This window comes from Xenopus laevis, chromosome 9_10S (genome assembly GCF_017654675.1).
Source record: "Xenopus laevis strain J_2021 chromosome 9_10S, Xenopus_laevis_v10.1, whole genome shotgun sequence".
Taxonomy (NCBI): domain Eukaryota; kingdom Metazoa; phylum Chordata; class Amphibia; order Anura; family Pipidae; genus Xenopus; species Xenopus laevis.
The window spans coordinates 90,831,170-90,854,715 of NC_054388.1; the positions used below are offsets into that span (position 1 = coordinate 90,831,170).

At 40.6% G+C, this 23,546-nt stretch overlaps 1 protein-coding gene across 4 annotated transcripts in view; it reads left to right on the forward strand.

Annotated features, from left to right (window-relative positions):
- Positions 1 to 23,546, forward strand: part of ttyh3.S (tweety family member 3 S homeolog) — a 94,184-nt gene that overhangs the window by 67,232 nt on the left and 3,406 nt on the right. For 2 of the 4 annotated variants that reach the window (XM_041577747.1, XM_041577748.1), the window contains 8 exons: positions 4,041 to 4,096; positions 5,071 to 5,163; positions 6,480 to 6,572; positions 7,764 to 7,900; positions 12,350 to 12,526; positions 12,923 to 12,998; positions 16,976 to 17,077; positions 21,194 to 21,279. In XM_041577747.1, the coding sequence (XP_041433681.1) occupies positions 4,041 to 4,096; positions 5,071 to 5,163; positions 6,480 to 6,572; positions 7,764 to 7,900; positions 12,350 to 12,526; positions 12,923 to 12,998; positions 16,976 to 17,056 (713 nt within the window). In that variant the 3' untranslated portion in view covers positions 17,057 to 17,077; positions 21,194 to 21,279. 4 annotated transcript variants of the gene reach the window in all.

Genomic DNA, 23,546 nt, shown 5'->3' on the forward strand with positions numbered 1-23,546 from the left:
TATCTGCAATAATTTCTAAAGTTGTTTAAATATTTGGCAGCTGTGTTGCAAACATACCCTGGGATATAGTTGCCAGTGTTCTTGCTGATGTTGGAAAAATAAAATAGTCTCTGCTGTCTCAGAGGAAAGGTTGCCATGTGTTTGTACTTACTAAAATTAAATAGACTAGAGGAATTAGAGTGTCCTGCCAGTGGCGACAGAGCTTTAATTGGGTTATATCTCTTGGACTGCACGACAGTATAGTGACCAGGGAGGGACATAGCACATTTTGAGGAGCACATCACTATTACAGAATTAGTGTTGACCATTTAATTCTATTACCCCCACCTCTTGCACACCTGCTACCCAGTTTACATTAACACAGAGTAGGTCCTGGGTTCATGTGGGGTAAGTGGATACTTCCATTCAGGGTTAAGGAGATATCAGATAATGTTCTACCTTCCCTAATCATCCTTGTAAACCCATTTATGTAGCCAGGATCCTGCAGTACATGCTGTAAATGGCTGGCTGATTGGTGATTAAACGACAAATGAAAGGTTCCAGAATTTGCTTAAGGGTCAGGGCACACGCTCCAATTCGGGGAAATAAGTCGCCCGGCGACAAATCTCCTCTTTTTTTTGGGGCGACTAATCTCCCCGATCTGCCTCCAGCTGGCTAGAATGTAAATTGGCAGCGGGATGGCGCTCGTAACGCTTCATTTTCTGAAGTCGCCCGAAGTGAGGCAACGAGGAACCTTTTGGGCAACTTCGGAAAACGAATCCGGCGGGAGGCAGTAAAAGGAGATTTGTCACCGGGTGACTAATCTCCCCGAATCGGAGCGTGTGCCCTGACCCTTAAGCAAATTCTGGAACCTTTCATTTGTCGTTTAATCACCAATCAGCCAGCCATTTACAGCATGTACTGCAGGATCCTGGCTACATAAATGGGTTTACAAGGATGATTAGGGAAGGTAGAACATTATCTGATATCGCCTTAACCCTGAATGGAAGTATCCACTTACCCCACATGAACCCAGGACCTACTCTGTGTTAATGTAAACTGGGTAGCAGTTGTGTGCCCTGACCCTAAAGGAGACTTGGGGTAAAATATTACAGGCACCCCTAAGGGAAGAGACCTGCCATTACATTATGTGCATGTTAGAGCAATTGTTGTGCTAAGGACATTTAGTTAGATAATAAACTGTGATGCTTTTTTTGAAGTAATTGATAATAGTTTTGTTAAAGGACATCTGCATGTATAGTGTCTATGAGCATAGAAACATACCGCAATTAAATTATAACTATTAGTAGACCATATTAATCCAGGCTGAATGTCCAAGAGATTCACGTAACCCTTAAAGAGATAAAAAAAAAATTATAAAAATCTGACCTCTAAACATGTGAAATTTCAGATAATTGACTGGAAATTCTGGGATAGCATTGATGTAGAATATTTCATTTCCACTTGCTGATTGTTGTATATGTGAACTGATAACCATAATTAAGCCAAAATATCAAAGTGACAAGGATTAATTATATCTTAGTTTTGGTCAAGTGTTTTATTAGTTAGTACAGTGTCCTCTAAAGTCACTTTTAAATGTTTTATTCTGTTAAAAAGAGGCATTTCTAAATTACTTTTGCAATGTGACAGCCTTGAAGACTTTTTGCTTTGTAGTCTGCCCCAAGCCGTACTTTCTAATGTTTACTGATAAGAGTTTGGAGTGGAAATGAAGTCATGTGCTGCTTAGCATCTCCAGCCTATCAACTTGATAGAAATCCTATTTAAAACATCAATAGATATTATGACAAGGCATCATTTGCTGAAGACCTCGGTCTGCCAACTAATTTGTATTGGAGAGGAGTTAATGCTTTCTGGTCCAGTAATTGCTTTCAGCTGTAACGATTGGAGTGCTCCATTCTACTTCATATTTACATGGAAATAAAGTGTAGCCCCTGAACAGGAGTGATCTTACACATTCAACCCAGAGTCGGCAGCTTATCTACATGTGTATAGAATATTCCCCGATATCTGGCTGGAAAATCACCAGATTAAAAATACCACTGCAAAAGAGCTGCATCTGTGTGATGAATGGGTCCTCTCCAGACAGGCCTGCACAGACTCCCATTATTATCCATTCCTAGGCCTGAAGTGGGTCAGATAAACAGCCCAATTTGACCCACCAATCAGGCAAAGATCTGCTGTTCCAAGAGGTTTAAATATGTATTGATGGCCTTGCAGTAAATCCAGACTTGGTCTGATTATCTAATCATATAGCTGTGTGTTTATGGGAACCACTACTACAATGACATTTTGAAGTAAAATGCATAGGGGGAGTATATTTAGTGCAATGTTCTGTCATGCTTTATGGCCTGTATTTAAGGCATCTTTTAAATCTGTCTTAGTTGTCTGAGCTCCTGTCTGAAATCGAATGTTTATATTATGACAAAATTTGAAGCCCTTGACATGATAAATTAGTCCAGAGAAAACAACTCCAAGACAGAATACAAATAAGTCATTTTATGAAGACAGGAAAATAAACTGTCCAGCATTAATTACAAATGCAAAGACTTTTTTTTTTTTAGTTCATTGTATCCAAAATGTACAGCCAATTGTAATATTGTGCTTGTAAATATCACATTCACCTTTGCAGAGTTCTTCCAGCTTTGTCATTGGCTGACCACATGTAATTTAAAATAAAATGGCATTACGTTGCTTCTAATAATTGCCTAAGCCTATACAACATGTATGCAAGTACAATTCTGTAGGGAACATGAACAGCTGCTTAGACCAGGCCTAAAGTAGATGAATGAATTATTGATGGCGTCTGCCAGTTTCTATTGCTCACAGTATGCTGATTGCTTGCAGTTTTGGATCTAAACGTGAACCTGGATGCTTCACGTATTCTATAGGGAAGTGCATGACTCATTGAAGATCTGGTTTCATTCAGACACATGTTCATGGAGTTCTCTTTGGACGTCCTCTTATTTTGTGTTCACTGGTTGTTGTTCATACACACAGGCCTGTAATGCCTAGAAATGAGAATGTTCTATGTGCCTTTACACCAAGGAGGTTATTTACTGAACCTCGATTTTTTTCAGGTAGAGGTTTTTTTTGGGGAAAAACGCAAATTTCTAGAGGAAAAAAAAATAGAATCTTTCGAGAATTATTATACCCCGAAGCTGCTAAAAGTCTGAATCCTAAAATCTTCCATCTCAAGCCTGCCATGGTCATGTAGAGGTCATGTAGAGGTCATGTAGAAGTCAATGGCTGGTATGTGGGTTTTGTCCACTAATCTGAAAAATTCAGGCTTTTCGAGAGAGAACCCGAAAAATGGAGCGATTCGGTTGTCAAATCTGAAAAATTCCAGTTTTCACTCAATTTTATCGAGTTGTTTCATTCAGCGAATTTTTGGAGTTACTTTATTAATGAGAAAGTTAAAATTGTGGATGGGAGTTTGGTCGAGCCTGGTTTAATAAAAAGATGAGTTTTAGTAAATACACTTAGTGTTGTCATTGACTGCACTTCGATTTGAATTGCCTCTTAATAGATTAATATCAAAAAAAATTACTTTGTGAGAGACAGTCTTAAAAAACCAGTGAAGAACAGTCCCTAAGGTCCTTGGGAATCATTCTTGGTCAGGATAGATAATATATGACCACCAGATGCACAATACAAGGCAGAGAATGCACCAATTTGACTCAGTGGTCCAGGTGCTCCAGCCTCAGCCCCATCGGCTCCAGGGAGCTGACAATCCATATGCGAAACAGGAACAATAGGTGTTGAGTACCACAAAAAGTGTAATAAAAAAAAATAACTCTTCAAACTTTCAACTCTTAAGCCTTACGCATTTTTTGTCCTAATCTTAGGCTTCGTAGGCATTCTTGGTCAACGTAACGTACAAAGCTAATTGAGGTGTCTGTTTCATGTAGGGAGACACACAATTATTATTCGCTGTCTTGTTAAAAGGAAGGACAACATCCCTTTAATCGTACAATTTATAATCATTTCCAGTCATCAGAGTTGCACTGCTAATGAACTCTCATTCTTTTCTCTTTATTTAGACATCCTGAACTACTATCTTGTCTGTAACACTGGATCCCCTAATCCCTTCCAGCAGGTAATTTAAAAGATTGCTTTGTGCACTGGAAATGGAATGGTAGAAGCCAAACAGCAATGTATTGGCTCACTTTGAGGGTAGGGGCACACTGGTCGATTCGGGGAGATTTAGTTGCCTGGTGACTTCGGAATACGAAGCGCCGTATTTGCCGTGCCACAGGCGGCTTTTCGTTATAGCCGGTGCAAGACAGTGGGAAGGCGTTCGGGGAGATTGAACGAGACGATTAGTCGATAGGCGTCTAAATCTCCCCGAATTGCCCAGACCCTAATATTCTACATGTCATTTAGTTACATCCCTTAGGCTGAAGAATTGTGCAACCAGTGTTAAGGTGACCATATATATTTAGATTTTTAAAAGATTTTTCCTTTATCATACGATCAAGTTTATCCTAAATATACGATTTGTCCATCAACTAAAAAGACCATTTCGAGCGATATCGTCTCATTGAAGCCAGGAAAACTGTGGCTAGCTGCCTGCTTGGCCCTGCATAATGGATACATTTCACTGTGACCAATGAAAATTTTCTAACCTGCCCGTTCCATTTTCTTTCCAATGTCGGATGAAAAATCTTTAGAGGTATAATCATTTGGTGCCCATTATGTTCACGATAATTTGAGGGATTTGTCGGATCACACTAAAATCTGTCGTTTAGGTGAGAAAAATCTTAACGTTCATGGTGAGCTTTTAATTGGTGAGCCCAGAAGAGGGGAAAACTGACTAAAAATAACTTTTAGAAGGGCAAACGTAAGATCGCTACTAACAAAACTTTGGAATTCCATCCATATTATTTAGCAGTAGTCTAAACACTCCAGTGTGGTGCCATAAATAGAACAACCTGCTCTTACTGCCTGAGGTTATTGACACATTTATTTCACAAGACATTACCGTAGCTGTATGGGATGCTTGAGCATGGTGTACCTAGAGCATTGTGGCTGGAGATGAAGATTAAATGCCATGCTCTGCTGTTTCCACAGATGTTGTCAAGCGGTCACAAAGCCCTGGTGGAAATGCAGGATGATGTCAGGGACCTCTTAAGATCTGCGGTGAAAGAATACCCAAACTCCAAGGTATGGCGTAGCTTTAACATTGAAGTATAGCAGCCATACCAGACAAGATACAATCAAACTGCTTGGACTATGTCCACAAGGATACTGGGTCAGTAAGGTGCATTTAGGAACGTTCAAAGACAAGTGGGTGGAGCTAGCAAGCCCTCAAGATACCTCTTCAAGGGTATACTTGCCCCCATCATCTTGTTGTGTTCCTAAAAGCACCTTACTAAGCAAAGTAGGTTACTTAAGGGGTACAAATAAAAAACATTTTATGTCTTTGCACAAGCAAATTTTCCTTTGTGCAAATTTAAAGGATAAACAAACCCCTTGTTAAAAAAAACCCCACCTTGTTAAAAAAAAAACCCACATAGACCCCCTCTCTCCTCCCCCCAGCCTAGCTGCTACCCCGGGCAAATGCCCCTAACATTTTACTTATCCCTCGGTGCAGATTCAGGGATCGGAGTTCACGGCAGCCATCTTCTGGGTCTTCGGTTATCTGACAACGAGGTCGCCGAGGTGGCACATGCGCAATTAGAGCAATTTCCTGGTTTTTGGCAACTGCGCATGTGACGAAATAGACAGAAATTGCAGAAGCGCCGGAAGAAGACACGAAGACCCGGAAGATGGCTGCCATGAACTCCGATCCCTGTACCGAGGGGTAAGTAAAACATTAGTGGCATTTGCCCAGGGTAGCAGCTAGGCTGGGGAGGAGGAGGGAAGCGGGTCTATGTGGGGTAGGGGGTAGGATTCTTTTTAATAAGGGGTTAGTTTCTCCTTTAATATTGCTTTTGACTTTTTGCGGAAAACGGTTTGCAAATTTTATAGTTTGCGCCCCTGTGCAGTGCATGTAATAAAACTTCTTACTAATAAACTTATGTTTGCTCCAAAAGATCAACCCCTATATTTAATAAAAGACACTGGAGCAGCAACCCATAGCAACCATTAAGATGTTTGCTTTCAAACAGGTGACCAAGAAATGCAGCCTGCAGATTGGTTGCTATAGGTTTACTGCATCTGGACAAACTTAGTGCCTTTTATTACGTAACCCCCTATGACACCTTCTAGCACTTCTTAAAAGCGGGCAATTACAATTGAAATGCAATAACAGAGTTAGGAACAATATTACATTGCGAAATGCATCTTTTCATTCATAATTGTGCAACTTGTTTTTCTATTTGCAACTTTTATTACACTTTCCCATTAATGTAGTTTGCATACAAAACTGATCATGTACCTTAAAGCCTCCTGTGTGGCCCCAGGCTAACAAAATGACTTCACAGCAGAGGTATTATGTAAAGGTCTAAGTTTAAAACATCTCTTTGCTAAATCTTAAGGATTATCTTGTCTGCATACAAGGAGTACTGAATTCTACAGAGATCAACCTGCAGCATTTGACAGCCTTGGTAGATTGCCGTGGTTTACACTTGGTAAGTCTCGGCCTTCCTAAGACCATTTGCATGTATAAAAAGTTACATAAACACTCTGATCTTTCAAAAATAAATGATTTTATACACAAATATATTGATGATTTCAGAGATTGAAAGGACACCATGGTAGCGTATCTCTGACTTGAAAAAACATTCCCCAACCCTCTTAGACTCACAGTGTTGTGCAACCCCTCCCTCGCCTGTTTCTGTTGTGAAGGGATGGATTTTGGAAACTGAAATCCCTCTGCTTTACATGGAATGTGCACTTTATGGAAAGCATTTTTTTTTTTAGGAATGACAATATAATGCAGTGTTGCCCTGCACTGGTAAAACTGGTGTATTTGCTTTAGAAACTCTACTATAGTTTATATAAACAAGCTGCTGTGTAGCCATGGGGGCAGCCATTCATGCACAGGATATCCAGTAAATAACAGATACATTCTGAAGAATCCCATTGTATACTACAGAGCTTATCTGTTATCTGCTGGGTATCATGTGCCTTTTCTTCTTTTTCAGCTTTGAATGCCTGCCCCCATGGCTACACAGCAGCTTGTTTATATAAACTATAGTAGAGTTTCTAAAGCAAATACACCAGTTTTACCAGTGCAGAGCAACAATTCATTTTATGTTTATTACTTTAAAGCACTTTCAGTTTTTTGTTGTTACGGTTCCTTTAATTAGGGTGGGCAATTGCTAGAAGTGAGCATTATCATTATTTCTTCTCAATCTGAGGAATAAATAATGGTATATAATATTTATAGCTACAGTATATTTTTGTAAGTTCAGAAAGTGTTCATGCACGTTTTTAAAAATTAGCGCAACCAAATGAGCTCATGTCTCTTTACTGATCTCTTTTTACACTGGACTTCAGAGAATCCATTTGAAAGGAATGCAGAGTGGTTTAGTTCCACACATCCTCATAATAGTCACCTTGGTATAACAAGCTTATTTTTATACTTGAGAGCACAGCCAGCAGAGAGATGAGCTCATTACACAAAGATCATCTTATCCATCCTTGCCTTTTGATTCCATCCTCCCACGCTGATTCCTCATAGTGGTGGGAAGTATCTAGTGTAAAAAATGTTAGTATTGCATATGTGTTTGCTTAGCCCTAGTTATTGCACCTGCATGGAATATACATATATACTGTGTCTTTAGTGTATGTGTAATTGAACTATTTTCTGTTTATAGGATTATGTCCAGTCCCTCACTGGATTTTGCTACGATGGAGTAGAAGGGCTAATTTACCTGGTTCTCTTCTCGTTTGTCACTGCCCTGATGTTCAGCTCTATTGTATGCAGCGTACCTCACACCTGGCAGCAAAGGAGGTAAATGTGGCCTTTGCTTATCACCCAGTCCCAACAGACACAACCAAGCAGACCATACACAACCATGTGACTGGATGCACAGGCACCTTCCCCTTGCAATGAAAGAAAGCAGTCGGTGCATCAGATATTGTAGAGCAGTGCTGTCCAAATTCTGTGGTACCCAGGGCCGAAAATTCCCTGGCCTACGTGGTATAGGACCGATAATGGAAGCCAGTGTTGACTCCCTTTTAAACGACACCCATGTTATCTCATGTACTTTTAAGACCTTGTCCACATGCTAGTAACACAACACAAAAACCAAATGGTTAGTGCTCACTGCAGGGATATCATTCATGTAAAGCTGGCCATAGACGCACAGATCCGATCGTGCGAATCCTCGATTCGTACGATTTTCGGACCGTGTGTGGAGAGTCCTGACGTTTTTGGTCCCGTGGAGATCGGTCGTTTGGACAATCGGATTGATTAAAAGATTTCTGTTGGCTGACGATAATTTATCTGCATGTATTGCCGATCGTACGATTTTCAGTGGGAGACTGTCACCAGCTTTTTCAGACATAAACATTCGTACGATTGCTGTCGGGCAGAACACCAGCTTTAGTCAAATATAGTATAAACATACCCTTAAATATACCATAAACATATCCTTAAATCCATATGCCGCCTCCTCCCCTGTAGATAACACAGCACCCCCCAGCACATGATTAAACACCTTAGGGGCCCCTAACAACAATTTCCAAATACTAACAAACTTCCATAACAAACCCTACCAGGCTCACATCCCACATGGTACAGAGTAGGGCAGGCAGAGTATGGCACACACAGGCAGCATAGGACTAACAGAGTATGGCACACACAGGGAGCATAGGGAAGGCAGCGTATGGCACACACAGGGAGCATGGGGCAGGCAGAGTATGGCACACACAGGGAGCTTAGGGAAGGCAGCGTATGGCACACACAGGGAGCATGGGGCAGGCAGAGTATGGCACACACAGGGAGCATAGGGCAAGCAGAGTATGGCACACACAGGGAGCATAGGGCAAGCAGAGTATGGCACACGGAGCATAGGGCAGGCAGAGTATGGCACACACGGAGCATAGGGCAGGCAGAGTATGGCACATATGGAGCATAGGGCAGGCAGAGTATGGCACATCAGGGGGCATAGGGCAGGCAGAGTATGGCACACACGGGGAGCATAGGGCAGGGAGAGTATTGCACACATGGGGAGCATAGGGCAGGCAGAGTAGGGCACACACAGGGAGCATAGGGCAGGCAGAGTATGGCACACACAGGAAGTATAGAGCAGGCAGAGTATAGCACACACAGGGAGCATAGGCCAGGCAGAGTATGGCACACACAGGAAGCATAGGACAGGCAGAGTATGGCACACGCAGGAAGCATAGGGAAGGCAGAGTGTGGCAAACACAGAGAGCATATGGCAGGCAGAGTATGACACACACAGGGAGCATAGGACAGGCAGAGTATGACACACAGAGCATAGGACAGGCAGAGTATGGCACACACAGGGAGCATAGGGCAGGCAGAGTATTGCACACAGGGAGCATAGGACAGGCAGAGTATGGTACACACAGGGAGAGTAGGGAAAGCAGAGTATGGCTCACACAGGAAACATAGGGCAGGTAGAGTATGGCACACACAGGGATGCATAGGGCATGCAGAGTATGGCACACACATAGAGCATAGGGTAGGCAGAGTATGACACACACGGAGCATAAGACAGGCAAAGTCCCCGGATGTATCCATTAATTCACGAATATGGTCTGGTAGCACTAAAGGCAACGTGGGAGGCGGCTTGCTCCCTACTACTGTGCTAACCCTGAACATATGGTATAAATTGAGATATAAACAGGGTTTAATGTCCCAATATCCCCTGGGCATAAGCTATTTTCGTAACCCCGATTTTCCCCCAGGGATGACTGCTTCCTTCTGCACACGCTGGGGGCAGACAGGTATCTACACAATAAGGGAATTGCTCAATGCCTCTATTACTGCCCTCTCACATTACAGGAATTGAGGGATTTAGCACCGCAGTCTGCTTTACACCAGTTTGAATATCTCCAACTACGTCATTTTATATACCCTTATTTCTCTGCAGCAAAAGGGACTGGAAGTACAGCCTTTGAAACATTAGCTAAACAGGGTTTGCCGCAAAGGGGGCTCATCTCTAAGATATATAAGCTTCTTACTGAACCTCCTGCCATTGACCCACGGCAGCATACTTACATGATTAAATGGAATTCTATAATTTCGAATCCACTATCTCCAAAAGATTGGTCAGATATTTGGTGTAATGCACGGCGAATGATCACTTGTGTGAGGCAGAAAGAACATATTTATAAGATATTGATGTTTTGGTATTACACTCCCGACAGACTTCATAAGCTCTTCCCGGGTCACTCACCCCTCTGCTGGAGGAACTGTGGGGAATTAGGTTCCCTTCCCCATGTATTTTGGGACTGTCCACTTATTAAACCAATGTGGTTGGAGGTCAAGAAGGTGCTTGATCAGGTCCTTGCAACACAACTCCCTTTAGATATATCCACCTTTCTACTAGGCAGACCGTTCATGGGCATACCAGATTCCAGCAAAAAATTGGCTAACTACATTCTGACGGCCGCCCGGATAGCAGTAGCGTCTAAATGGAAGTCTCCTAGCTGCCCAAGCACTCAGGAGATCATTAATAGAGTGAATGCCAACAGGTTATTTGAGGCGAACATAGCCTATTTACAAAATACTACCCCCCAGCATCTTCATATCTGGTCTACCTGGGAATTAAGGGGTTTTGTTTCTACTAGCCCCTCCATACTGGATGGCGTACCTTTGCCACTCCCTGTGGTATCTTAGATTTAGGCTAACTGCTAGCTAGCTACTTTCATTTCACTACTGGACGTAATGCTATTTGTGAAGGCGGCTTGATAACGGTCTTTTATTGCCTTGAGATATATGGGTGGGGGGGCTCCTTATATGTAATTCTCTCAGTCTGATACTTTCTGCCTCCACATGATAATGTATAATTTTATTATGTCAAATGAAGTATGCTGGGATCGGACCCCCGCGGAGCCTCCTGTAATTGCATTTCTTTCTTTCTATTCACAGACATCATGCAAACTTTTTCCTTTTTTTTTTTTTTTTAACTTCTGATTTATTTTTCTACTGTATTTTCTATGTGTATCATCACATTACTATTTGTGTTTCTATTCTTTACCTGTGGAAAAAAAAAATTTTCAATAAAAAATCTAAGTTACAAAAAAAAAAAAAAAAGCCAGGCAAAGTATGGCACACAGTATTTGTTTATAGAAGTTATGGGCAAGATAATTGGTTCCTTCAGTTAATAATTTTATTTTAAAAGAAAAATGAAGGCGTGTAATTGAATGTTACATAAGAAAATAGCTGGCCTATTGAGCTCACTGCATATGCAATGCAGAATATCCTTGACAGCTTTTTTTATTTGTCAAAAATCCAGCTTTTACATTTTCTTTTCTCTTATAAACTGTATAACTTTGCATATTTTCGGTTAGAAATACAGCATTGTATTTGTAATACTGGATCTTATATTTTGATATTTGCAAGTATGCAGCTGCCAGTAGATGCCACCTCCATTCTTTAGTCTGGTATCCGTTTCCCTTTGCAGATGGTGAATATAGAGTAAAATTGGGTATATGACTATAGTATGGGATCCTTATGGAGCATATGTCCTTGGCAGAATCGTAGGGATGATCTCAGTCCAGATTTCCCAGTGGAACCCTGTGGCTATGGCAGTAAGGAACACGTAAAAGTATATTTATAGATGCCAACATGCTGGGCTTAGATGTATTCTCTACATTTCCATCCTTTAACCCCTTAGCCTGAAGGCAGATATCTGCCAAACTCTGAATAATAAGCCACACTAATGACTTTCTGAGCAAAATAACATTATTTTTCTTTATCTGTAGATAGCAGATCCAATAGTGGGTTCAATAGCATATCATCACATTGCTGTATCTCATTGGCAAGCCCTGTTTTATCTGGCCTGCTGTTAAGGTCTATTAGTTCACTGCTGCAAAGAAATACTGGCATGTTGTTTTTTTTTTTTACAAGACGTATCTGGAATTCATTTACAATGGGAATCTGTAGTTGTTCTTGTGCTGCGAGTGCCACCTAGTGTTGGTTTTTTATAAATGCCGTTCCATTGTAGAAACTGAAGTCCTCACTGTATGACACCGGTGCAAATTCCCACAGGCCGTGCTCACACTGAAAAGGTAACACATGTAAACATTAGTCCACCAGGGATGCTTTGTGGCAATTTTGCTCTTGTGTTTTGTAATGCAGATTGTTTTTGCAAGTGATGTTTCAGTAAAAAAGACTGAGCCTACAACGAGTAACCAAGGGCTACAGCTGATCTGCTTTTATTTCTGCTTCCTTTCATCTATGTGAATGTTTTTGTTTAACCAGGGCCAACTATGAAGAAGGCGATGAAGAGACAACCACCCCAGGGACCCGCCAGACTCATGATAATTTGTATAGGGTGCACATGCCCAGTTTGTACAGCTGTGGGAGCAGCTATGGCAGCGAGACGAGTATCCCAGCAGCCGCACATACAGTTAGCAATGCTCCAGTGACAGAGTACATGTGAGTAGCTATCACTGAGCCAAATATTGGCAAAGATAGTGTTGCTGTTCTATTTTTATTATTATTATTATTATTCAATGACCCATCATCCCACTCGCATTAGCCATAAACATTTGTGTTGCTGCTATTGCAGTTGGCATACACACACTATATATATGTGTCCAGATCCTGCTGCTTATTAGTAGAATTGTGCATTGACTGGTAGGTTGAAGTGAATAGCAGCCGAGTTCCATACTGTCACTGAAAACATCTGCTTAGCGACCAGATGGTTTCAGATAATTAAGCACATTACAATGAATTCAGCCAATCACATTATTATTTGTATCATGGTTCCTACCAAGGACCATTCTTTGTGGTGTTTATATACTGAAAATGGGATTATCTTTTTTTCTTTAGGAGTCAGAATGCAAATTTCCAGAATCCACGTTGTGAAAACACCCCTCTGATTGGAAGAGAGTCCCCTCCTCCCTCTGTAAGTTATGACTTAACAGATACAGTTTGCGGCCAAGAGTAATCATTCCCGAGAGTAATACATGATCTAATATTTAGTAGGGATGCACCGAATCCACTATTTTAGATTCGGCTGAACCCCCAAAACCTTCACGAAAGATTCGGCCGAATACTGAACTGAATCCGAATTTAAAATTTAAATTAAGGGTGGGAAGGGGAAAACATTTTTTACTTTGTTGTTTTTTGACAGAATATCACGCGATTTCCCTCCCTGCCCTAATTTGCATATGCAAATTAGGATTTTGTTCGGCTGGGCAGAAGGATTCGGCAGAATTGAATCCTGCTGAAAAAGGCAAAATCCCGAACCAAATCCTGAATTTGGTGCATCCCTATAATTTAGTTTCATTACTGAATTAACAATCTGATTATGTATGGCATTTAAAGGGGACCCGTCACCCCAAAAAATTACTCATAATCCTATTTTATCATGTTAGTCAAGCAAGATGAACTTTAATTACACTGTAAAAATTATTTGAATCTTGTTTCCTTCAGTCTGGGAATTCATAATGATAGCAAGCAGGCAGGAGCCATTTTGTGGACACTGTTATTAAGACAAGCCTTGTATCATCTCAGAATCTTGTTTGTGCACCAGAATGGGGGACCTGATGTCCATCCCCATGCCCTGGCTACACAACTAAATGGTGAAGAGAACTGTGGGGAGAGCAGTGTGACATGTAGGAAGTGCTGAATTGGAAAGTGAAAAGTAATTGCCTGCCCCTCCTCTATGCCTAAGGCATAGAGAAGGGGCAGGCAATATTTAATTGACAGCTGAATTTTTTTAAATGAGTTTACAACAGCTTTGAATGTTAAAATAAAAAAAGAATTTGGATTTCATGTTTAATTTGAAAAGGACTTTTATTATACAGCTTTTTATGTCTGGGTGACGGGTCCACTTTAAAGCAATTGGTATTTTCACATATTCATTTAAGTATGGATAAGACTAGATGGTAAATCCAGGATGTACTGGCCTCACTACACAGGCCTCTCTTGATCCATGTCCTGCAAGTGGCCAAATGCCACATAGATTGGCAACTTCTGTGACCTGGTCCACTGAGCGATTGCTTATATGTATGACCAGCTTTACTGCTATACCTGGGCTAAAGCAAATAATATGTAAATGATTTTTACTGCATGGTTTTTTTTTCTTGTCATGCTGTAGGAGTTATTTAATAGTTCAACGATAGTTTCTTTTATCTAGAAACCCATTTTACAGGTGGCTCCAGAATAGTACATTGCTATATCCCATAGTGTTTTATTCATACAAATATTTTTTCATTATTGGCTTTTTCTAGGCCATAACAATACATTTACCTGGTACTGCTAGCTAATTTTATCCTATTGAGTTGCTACTGTGAGCAAATGTATTTTTGGCAGCACTAAGGCATAATGCGCCACATTACAGAAAACCCTTACTCTTTATCTGGTCCTGAGCTTCGTTCAGTACTATGGAAGATTCGAAATACTCACACACACGAAGATTCTGGTTTATTTATAGTATTTATTTTTGGTAAGTGCATAAATATTGGGAAATTCTCACACCTCTCTGCACAGCACAAAAGTGATTGAACTATAAAAAAGCCTGATTTTTAATGCGTAGTACAAAGGAAATATAATTGGAAGGTGTTTGCTTTCAGAAAGCGGAACAGTAGGCTCTGCCTGCTGAACTGGCACAAACATTGCATATTTTTTATTACATTGCACCCAATTACACATTTTTGTATGAACTGGCATTTCTTGGATACTGGCCCAATCAGGGTGTTGGTTTAACAGCAGCATGATAAAGATTTAAGCAGTTCCTACAGCAGTGAGGGGATAATTATCTATGTTTTCAAAAAACACTTGTGATATAGTGTCACTGTTGTGGAAAAAAATGAAGCTTGATGTAATGTTCTCATGGCATGGAACTGCATATGCTTCTGAATATAAAGCAACATTATGTGCAACAAATACAGCAGTAAATAAGTAAATAGGAAGTAGATATAAAAGTTCCCTTGATCCCTGCCTTGAGGTGTGCATTGCAGCTGTTTCGTTTTGCTTCCTCAGTGACAGGGCGCAGCAGTGAAAAGTTATCTTTGCTGTGTAACACAGACAAGATATCCACTTGCAGGAATCAAGAAGAATTTTCAACCCCTAAGCTAAGCTTTTTATTAGCAGCCGAGAGGCCACTGAGCATGTGCAGGGTCGCTGACTCGCAAAAGATGGCCGAACAAGATCAGAAGCTAGGGAGATGGTTAAAGGAATAGATCATTACTGTTATAGGACTGCTTAAGTTTTGGGGCTGGTACAGTAAGTTTATTACATAACAACATACTTCTAGCAATACTCTTTTAGCTTTAGTTTTTCTAAACTAATTAATTTAGGTAACATAGAAAAAGTCTTCACCAGAGATCCCTTTTATAATCATGTTTGGAATACCTAGCAAACCTTATATGATCCTTGGGTTCCTTGGGCGCATTTAGCTTTGAATTAGTGTATATGATTATTGGCTTGACTTTCTTGCTTTGCCTGTACAGGCTGACGTGCCCAGAGACAGTGTCAGAGCCTTTCTGTGGATCATGTTTAGTGATTTTATGGGGCTGTTGTTAGTTACTGGCTGTTGAGTTCAGTGTATGTCCCTTCTATTATTCATTCTTTTTATTGTCTAATGGAATTATTAAAAGGGGACTATGTATTTTATCCCTGCCTAAGCTACCATTGGCTTTGGATGTAGCTGACCACATTCTTTAACACTTAATCACCTTACAAGGAGTCCATGGGGCAAATACACTAACCTCCGAAAATTCGTCAACGACGGCTTTGCTCACATCGCAACACTTCGCCAGGACAACGCTAATTCATTAAAATCCGAAGTTGCGTCCAGGGTGCCGAACGCTGGCGAAGTAGCGCTAGCGTCACTGCGGCAAGCGAAGTGAAGTTGCGCTAGCGTTGCCTAATTTGCATACGGCGGGAAGTAATTTGCATACGGCGGGAAGTAATTTGCATACGGCGGGAAGTTAAAGTTGAATGGACGTATATGTTGCAGCAAATACATTACACTACACAAGCCCAGGGAACCTTAATAAAATAAAATAGAGTTGTTATATTGCCCTACACATGAGCCCAGTGTATAGTTTATGTGCCATATGTTAGGAAATGTAGGGGGGAAGCCGGGCACCCCAGAAAAAATGTACTATCTTTTGCAGCCCATCACCCTGAAAAATGAAAAGTCGCCAGCGTTTTTTGGGACTTAGAAAAATTTTCAACTATTTTATGAGGAAGTCCTATCGACTCCTTCGCCTGGTCTGGGGAATAAATGCAATGACCACAATCAAAAAGGAAACACTCTTGCCCTATGAACTCACAATCTAATTATTAATTCTTAATTCCAGCATTTGCATTTATCAACAATACTGCAGAACATCAGCACAAGTTACTATGTTATTATGTATGATTGTTTGGGGTGGGTACCAGCAGTTGGCATCCCTACTGGCAGCACATATGAAGCAGCAGCAGTGCCTGTATAGATAGAGAGGGCAACCAGGCATCATGGAGCTGAAAACTGGATGAAGCTGCTGTTTGCTAATGTTCCCTATGTTTGTTCTGTTGTACTGTGTACTGTAACTTTAAGCCTTGTCCATGTACTGTAACTTTAAGCCTCAACTTAATCACCCAAAAAGCTGGGTCACTTAAGTGCAGATATTCATGAGCAGAAGCTCTCTCGTTCTGTATTGGTCAACTCCTAGCTGCTCATCACACCAAAAAGTATCTCTTTTTCCCCCCAATCTACCCTACCTCTCTGTGCTCCCTCCATGATCCAGGGCTATTCCTTTAGACCAATAGAGCCCCTCCTCTCACACACATGGACGTATTTTCCCCATGTTGTGTCGGCTGCACTGTATCATAATTAATGCACGTTCAGGCTCCACTCTCTTTTTCTCTCTCTTTCCTGCAACATCACAGTTGTATTTGACTGCCACGGACACTAGCAGCCATATGAGCTGGCAGTTTAAGCCTTCGGACAGTGCAAGGACGTACTGGTAACGGCGGCCGCTATTGGAACAGGTACTGCAACAAGGTCCTGCCTTTCCTCACTCAATCCTATTCCTCCTCTCCATCCCTGCACCGTCTCCCCTTCCCCGCCTGGCCAGCAGCTTACACTTTTTTATACCTTACACCTTTTCACAAAACTCCTAGCACACTCCTTCCCAAGAATTGTACTGGCCCAACCTGGCTTCATGCCTCGGTTATTGGTGGCCCCTATCAGTGAAGATGCTATGTACACAGATGCATGCTGCATTATTCTTTTCTACCAAAAATGAACAGAGAGAAGATAAATTAGTAAAAAGCACATGCATTGCCTGGATTTGGTACAGCGTTACTGTTCTATACTATTTTCTGTTATTCTAAATCCTAATTCCATGTTACAAGGAGTACTAAATGTTCTTTCTCTCCAAGCACTGTTTTTTCTTAATAATGATGCTCTGTTGTCCTTTTATTCTAGTATAAACTATAGCTTTTTATGTACCAGTGATCTGTGCAGGGAGTTACACGAACTCTGTGCTGTTTCATCATAAATACATCTGTTATAGCTTAGCATTTGCCCCATGCAGTCTCATTAAATACCGTAGTTTCTAGCAATTATTTCTAGCAAAACACAGCAATTATTCTTGCCTTTGGCTCTGAGGCACAAATGTGGCATGGGTGCAGACATCCTCGTTGTCACTTGTTATTGCAGCTTTTATATATTATTTTGTGACACCAGCAAAGGTGATCTTTTTCAGACAAGGATTTGTAACCTTAATTGCATGTGATGTCTCGGCGTCCATATTTATGTTGGTTCGACGTATAAGTGTGATCCCGTGGGCACCAACCCATAGCAGAGACTGCAGTCCATTAACTCCCATAGCAAAATCCACAGCAAATGCAGTCAATATTAAAAAGTTAATTGACGCTTATTTGTATTTGTTTTTCATTAGAAATGATCATTCTTTATTTTCACTGCACCCTTTTCTGTTTTAATTGCTTGTATTTTTTCCCCTGGCCGTTGTATGCGCACTTCATAATAATGACACATTTTTGCCAAGCCTAAGGTTCTAAGGATACGATTTGGTAGAACTAAACAATGAAGCAGGCCACACATGAGCCATTTTGTTGCAATATCTGACTGATCTGCTTCATCACGATGCAGAAGTGTTGCCATGTGTACTCCTGCCATTGGCATCGCCATTTAATGCTGCTGTTTTTGCAGCAGGGTTTGAGTAGCCACGACAGTTGCTTGGCCCCACAATCAAATGAATGCTCATATAAAATCACTGATGACGCGTGGGATAATTTGGATTTACAGGATTGTTCTGTGTTGAGAAATACCCATGTACCCAACAGTATCTGATATACTTATAAAGGCTTGCCCAGCAGTAAAAGCTGTGCCAACCATTCAACCTAACAGCCCTGTCCTTCAAGAGCTCCCCTTAGATCCCTTATTTTGGAGTGTGCCCAGGAAATCCATCTGATGACTGAAAAGTACTTTCCTGATGCTGATGGAATATGTAAACCTGTATCCCCATTGCTTTTGGGTGGTTTTTCAATGAAACTGGTAAACAGCCTTCATGGTCTTAGCCCCTCTGATAGAGACATGACTATAGTTTCACAGAAATTAAGAACAGAAGGACGCTGCCGCAGATTTACTGCGAATGTGCAAATTTATTGTCAACACGACATGTTTCGGGCAACATATTCCCTTTTTCAAGGGCATATGTTGCCCAAAACATGTCGTGTGGACAATAAATTTGCACATTCGCAGTAAATCTGCGCCATGTCCTTCTGTTCTCAATTTCTGTGAAACTATAGTATTATATTTGGTGCTGGGACGGAGCACCAGTGGGACAGTCATAGGACCAGCTATACTCTCCACTGTGTATAAACTTACAATTAGAGACATGACTATAGGCAGGTAACAGGGAAAGAGGGGGATGTACTTGGGCAGAAAAAGCTTGGATACCTATGGATCACCTGACAAGAATAGAAGGACCATTATTAGAATGTTTCCTTTCTTTACAGAATAACCTTAATATGAATGTTGTGGTTCAGGCAGCTGTGCTGTGTATATAGCAATCATTACCCCAGTACCTATGAGTGCTACAGCACAGACTAAAGTATATATTTACTCTTTCTAACAGCACTGACATGCCTTTAACATAGAGTGTCATAAAGTTGCATTGGTTGAGTACTATGTGTAATATGTGTGTGTATATATATATATATATATATATATATATATATATATATATATATATATATATATATATATATATATATATATATAATTACACATAGTACTCAACCAATGCAACTTTATGACCTATATTATATCTATATATATATAGTCATTTTCGCCTCCGATCACTAATAATATCCTCATGAAGCCATTTCAGCTGCCCATACACTCTTGGCACATTCTTGGTATCAATATATCCTTGCCTCTGAATGGCTGAGACACACTGCCTGCGCTTTTGTAACCGTGTCTGACTGCATTTTGTGCTTCGCTAAAACTATTGTGAAAGCACCTACCCAGCGGCACAAAACAGACCCCCTTGTGCCCTGCGCTTCCATACTGCATGCATGGAGAGCCTTCCTGACATTCCTGGCTGTGCTCTATATCTCATGAAATTAACTCTGTGGCCTTTTGTGCTTTTTCTTCTTCTTGTTTCCTTCCCCTCCACAGGTGTTTACATTGATCTTCATTTTGCAGAATACAATGACCATTCAGTGGATTTCCTGTCATTCCCTCTCATTGTTTTCATGACTCCAGTTGTTTTTTTTATCTTTACCTTTGTATTGTGGGATGATGTCAAACTGTGGAGCTTGGGGAGTTGTTAAAATACGTGTTTCTGTTTCCGCTATCATATCTTCCATGGATTAGCCCTTGACTCCTAATGAATAAAGGTTACGGGAGATCAAAATAAAAGTGCATTTAAGGATTGAGTGTAAATATGCTTATGGATACTCCCTATCATTCAGGACTAACCAGAACCTCATCTCAAAACGTACTACTACTATTACTCCCTTTCCTCGAGGCAAGTGTTGCCCCCAAAAAGTAATGCCTTATAGGGCTTTTTACACTGGCACCATTGCAGACTGCAACAAAATGTTGGGCCCCAATAGACAGATTTTCCATGGCTGAATTTTAACCAAAATGTTATATATTAATCTATCTCTATTCTGATATTTTATAAACCATCGACATTATATTTTGTTTGTCTTGATGAATGTACAGTGAAGGAGTTGAAATATCAACTGAATGATACTTTGATTTAAATTTGCCATTTCTAAAATCCCACAAGTGCTCCATTTGTTTTTGCTTATTCACAATGGCAGTAAAACATTTATGCATTATCGAAAACATTGCTTTTACATATCCAGGGTGTAGCCTCTTATACGGGATCCATAATCTATTTAGATGAGATAGTAGGTTTGTAGCATTATTCTGAGAGTTGACCATTGATTACTATTTCCACTGTTTGGGCATAATGCTGTGTGTGACTGGTACATGGCCAATGAGCTATTACCTAGATGGTTTGTTTAAAGGAGAAGGAAAGCTACCAAAGCAGTTTATTACCAATAGATTAGCCACAGTAGTGCAAGCTAAAACACTATATTTATTCTGCAGATTGCTTTACCATGCCTGAGTAAACAGTTCTAGAAGTTCTCTCTGTTTGTTTAGGATAGCAGATGCCATATTAGCTTGGTATGACATCACTTCCAGCCTGAGTCTCTCCCTGCTCACTCATAGCTCTGGGCTTCGATTACAGCAGGGAGAGTGGAGCAAACTGAGCATGCTCAAGCCCTAGCCCTGGAGGTTTAAGCAGAAAACAGGAAGTCTGATACAAAAGCCCATGTGTACAAAATAGATGGAAAGAAATGCAGTGTTTCTTTTGACAGAGGACTCAGAGCAGCATTACTTTGAGAGTTTACTGGTGTATTTATTGATAAAATGTATTTAGACCTTTCTGATAAGGCTTACTTAATTTTAGCCTTTCCTTCTCCTTTTTAGATAAGGGTTCAGTATGCCTAGATCATTTGCATCTGTTCCCTGTGCGTGATGTTGTTGGATATCTTCAGTCAGTACTCAAACCCATTCTTGTATTTCTAACACTAATTCTATTTTGTCTGTCTCTCCAGTACACCTCCAGCATGAGAGCAAAATACCTCGCTACCAACCGTCCTGAAACCGACCCGGTGCACTAAGTGCAAGTCACAAGATTCTCCTGAATGCCACTAACCAGAGCAACTACTGTGGATCAGTGTCCCCCTGGCCAAAACTCAGAGAACATGGAGGATTCCTATTGGATCCCTGATCTTGGGCAGTAGAAGCTGCAAGAGTACGGCCATGTTTCCCAGAAAGTGCTTCATTAATGAAGAATTAATCGCCTTTCACTAATCCCATGGAAGAATGAATCCGCTCCTCTTGTGCTTACGTCTATGAATCCTTTCTTTCTCGCATCTTGACATCTAGCCGTGTTCTTGATCACAAACGAGTCCCTCTTTGGGAGTAAAGATTCAATTAGGTATTCAGCATCCAATTTGTTTTTCAGAAATTGCATTTTTTTTTTTTTACATTTCTTTTAAAGAAACCTAATTTTGCAGGTGCGCTTTTTCTAAAGCTCTATTCATGAAGCCAGATGATCACCAGATGTATTCTCTTTCCTTATGTGTACAAAATAATATCTTTCAAACACAGGAAGTTACCGTTTTTTTCTCTATTTTCTGTTCCTCTGTTTGACCACATCAATTTCAAGTCTTGAAAAAATCCTAAACAAGTACTATAAATTGGATTTTAACTAAAAGACCATGTCCGTATCAAGAGCTACTAATAGGAATGCCAGTTAAGAATACCATCAGTAAATACTGCCAGTAGACAACATTGTATGTATATATATTTGTAAGAATTAGAAAATAAGGTGCCAATAGGGGAAATGTATAGCAACATGTACAAATAAGAAATGAAATCAAATGTACTGTACAAAGAATAAGGGCATGCGCTGTATCGTACATTACCCTGGGCACAAACATTCCTAATCACTTAAGACTTGCACTGTATATTAATATGTCTTAATTTCTAGATTTGGTGTAAGTGCAGGGGGAATACATTTGTTTTAGTGAAGGGTACAACTCACTGGGTCAGAGTGTATACGTGCAAGTGGAGTGTTTTGCAAATTGAATAGTTAGTAAAGCCCTCCAAGGCTGAATGATTTACAGTTATTGTTGCTCCCCCCTAAAACACGGCTTCTGTGGCTGCTTTTTGGCATGATGAGTATCCAAAGTACCACTCAGATGTATTTTGTAGCGTTGCAGTAAATGAAGTAGCTTTGTATGCATTATTTCCACTAGCCCACTAGTAGTACAGCCCAGAGTTACAGACTGCCACTTCATTTAACTGCATCTCTAAGGACTGACTGACCCTGGGCATGAGTCTTCTCTGTAGTCATCCAGTTGTTCAACTACTAGTTTTATGCCTAATGAATGCAGTGCCCACCTGCGCCCACACTGCCCTATTCTCGTTTGTTTCTAAGAGGAGAAATCCCTGTAAGCATTTGTTCTTCTGGTGGAGCAGAGGCAGGAGATGGACAATCTATAAGTCTGTCTGTCAACTGCAAAGATTATTGCTTCCTCCTGTTTCAACGATAATACGTCTGGTTAAGTTTGTCTTGTTTCTGAATTTTTTTTTCAGAGCATCACCCCAGTTTTATTCACTCTAAAACGGGCAGTGCCATATGTGGTTTCCAAAGGAAATTACCTGAAAGCCACTTACATTGTATTTACTTCATACAGTAGACCCCCCCCCCCCCATTTTATATGTTTTAATGGGACCAGGGAAAAAAAAGTGGTGTAATATCTGGGAACTGTGTTACAGCGACTTGAGTCTTAAGTACTGCAATGACAACAGGGATGGGTTTCTTTATTATAGTTGCAGTAGCGCAGTACTGTGTAGCTTTTGTCAGTTACACTACCTACTGCAGTGACAGAATAGAGGACTGCCACTAGAGGTACAAACTAAGAAGACTCACAAATCTGGACAACATTTTGGTGCAAAATGCAGGAAACAAGAGTGTAAAATCCAAGAAAATTTCCCACGGCATCATCAGGACCAATGTTGTAAAATCAGGGCTTGCTGTACTGTACCTCCATGTTCTTTTCCATGTTTTGTGTTGTTGTAATTTTCAACACATTTAAGGACACCAATAGAGTATTACTTCTGGTATGTCATTGAAATATTTGTTAAAACACAAATTAAATATGTATTCGTTAAACCTGGGTTTTCTTGCATCTGATGAGAGTTCTGGTAGGACATCATTCTGGTAGAAAACCACTTGTCCATCTGTAGGACTTCAGGCTTCAATCTGAGCCTGCATTATGACTATGTGTTACTCCTGTGGTAGGAAGGCAATCACTATATTTTTCGATCATGAATAATTTTATGAATCATAATGTCAAAGGGAACCCTGCTTTCATTATCCAGCTGGCATAGTTTAAG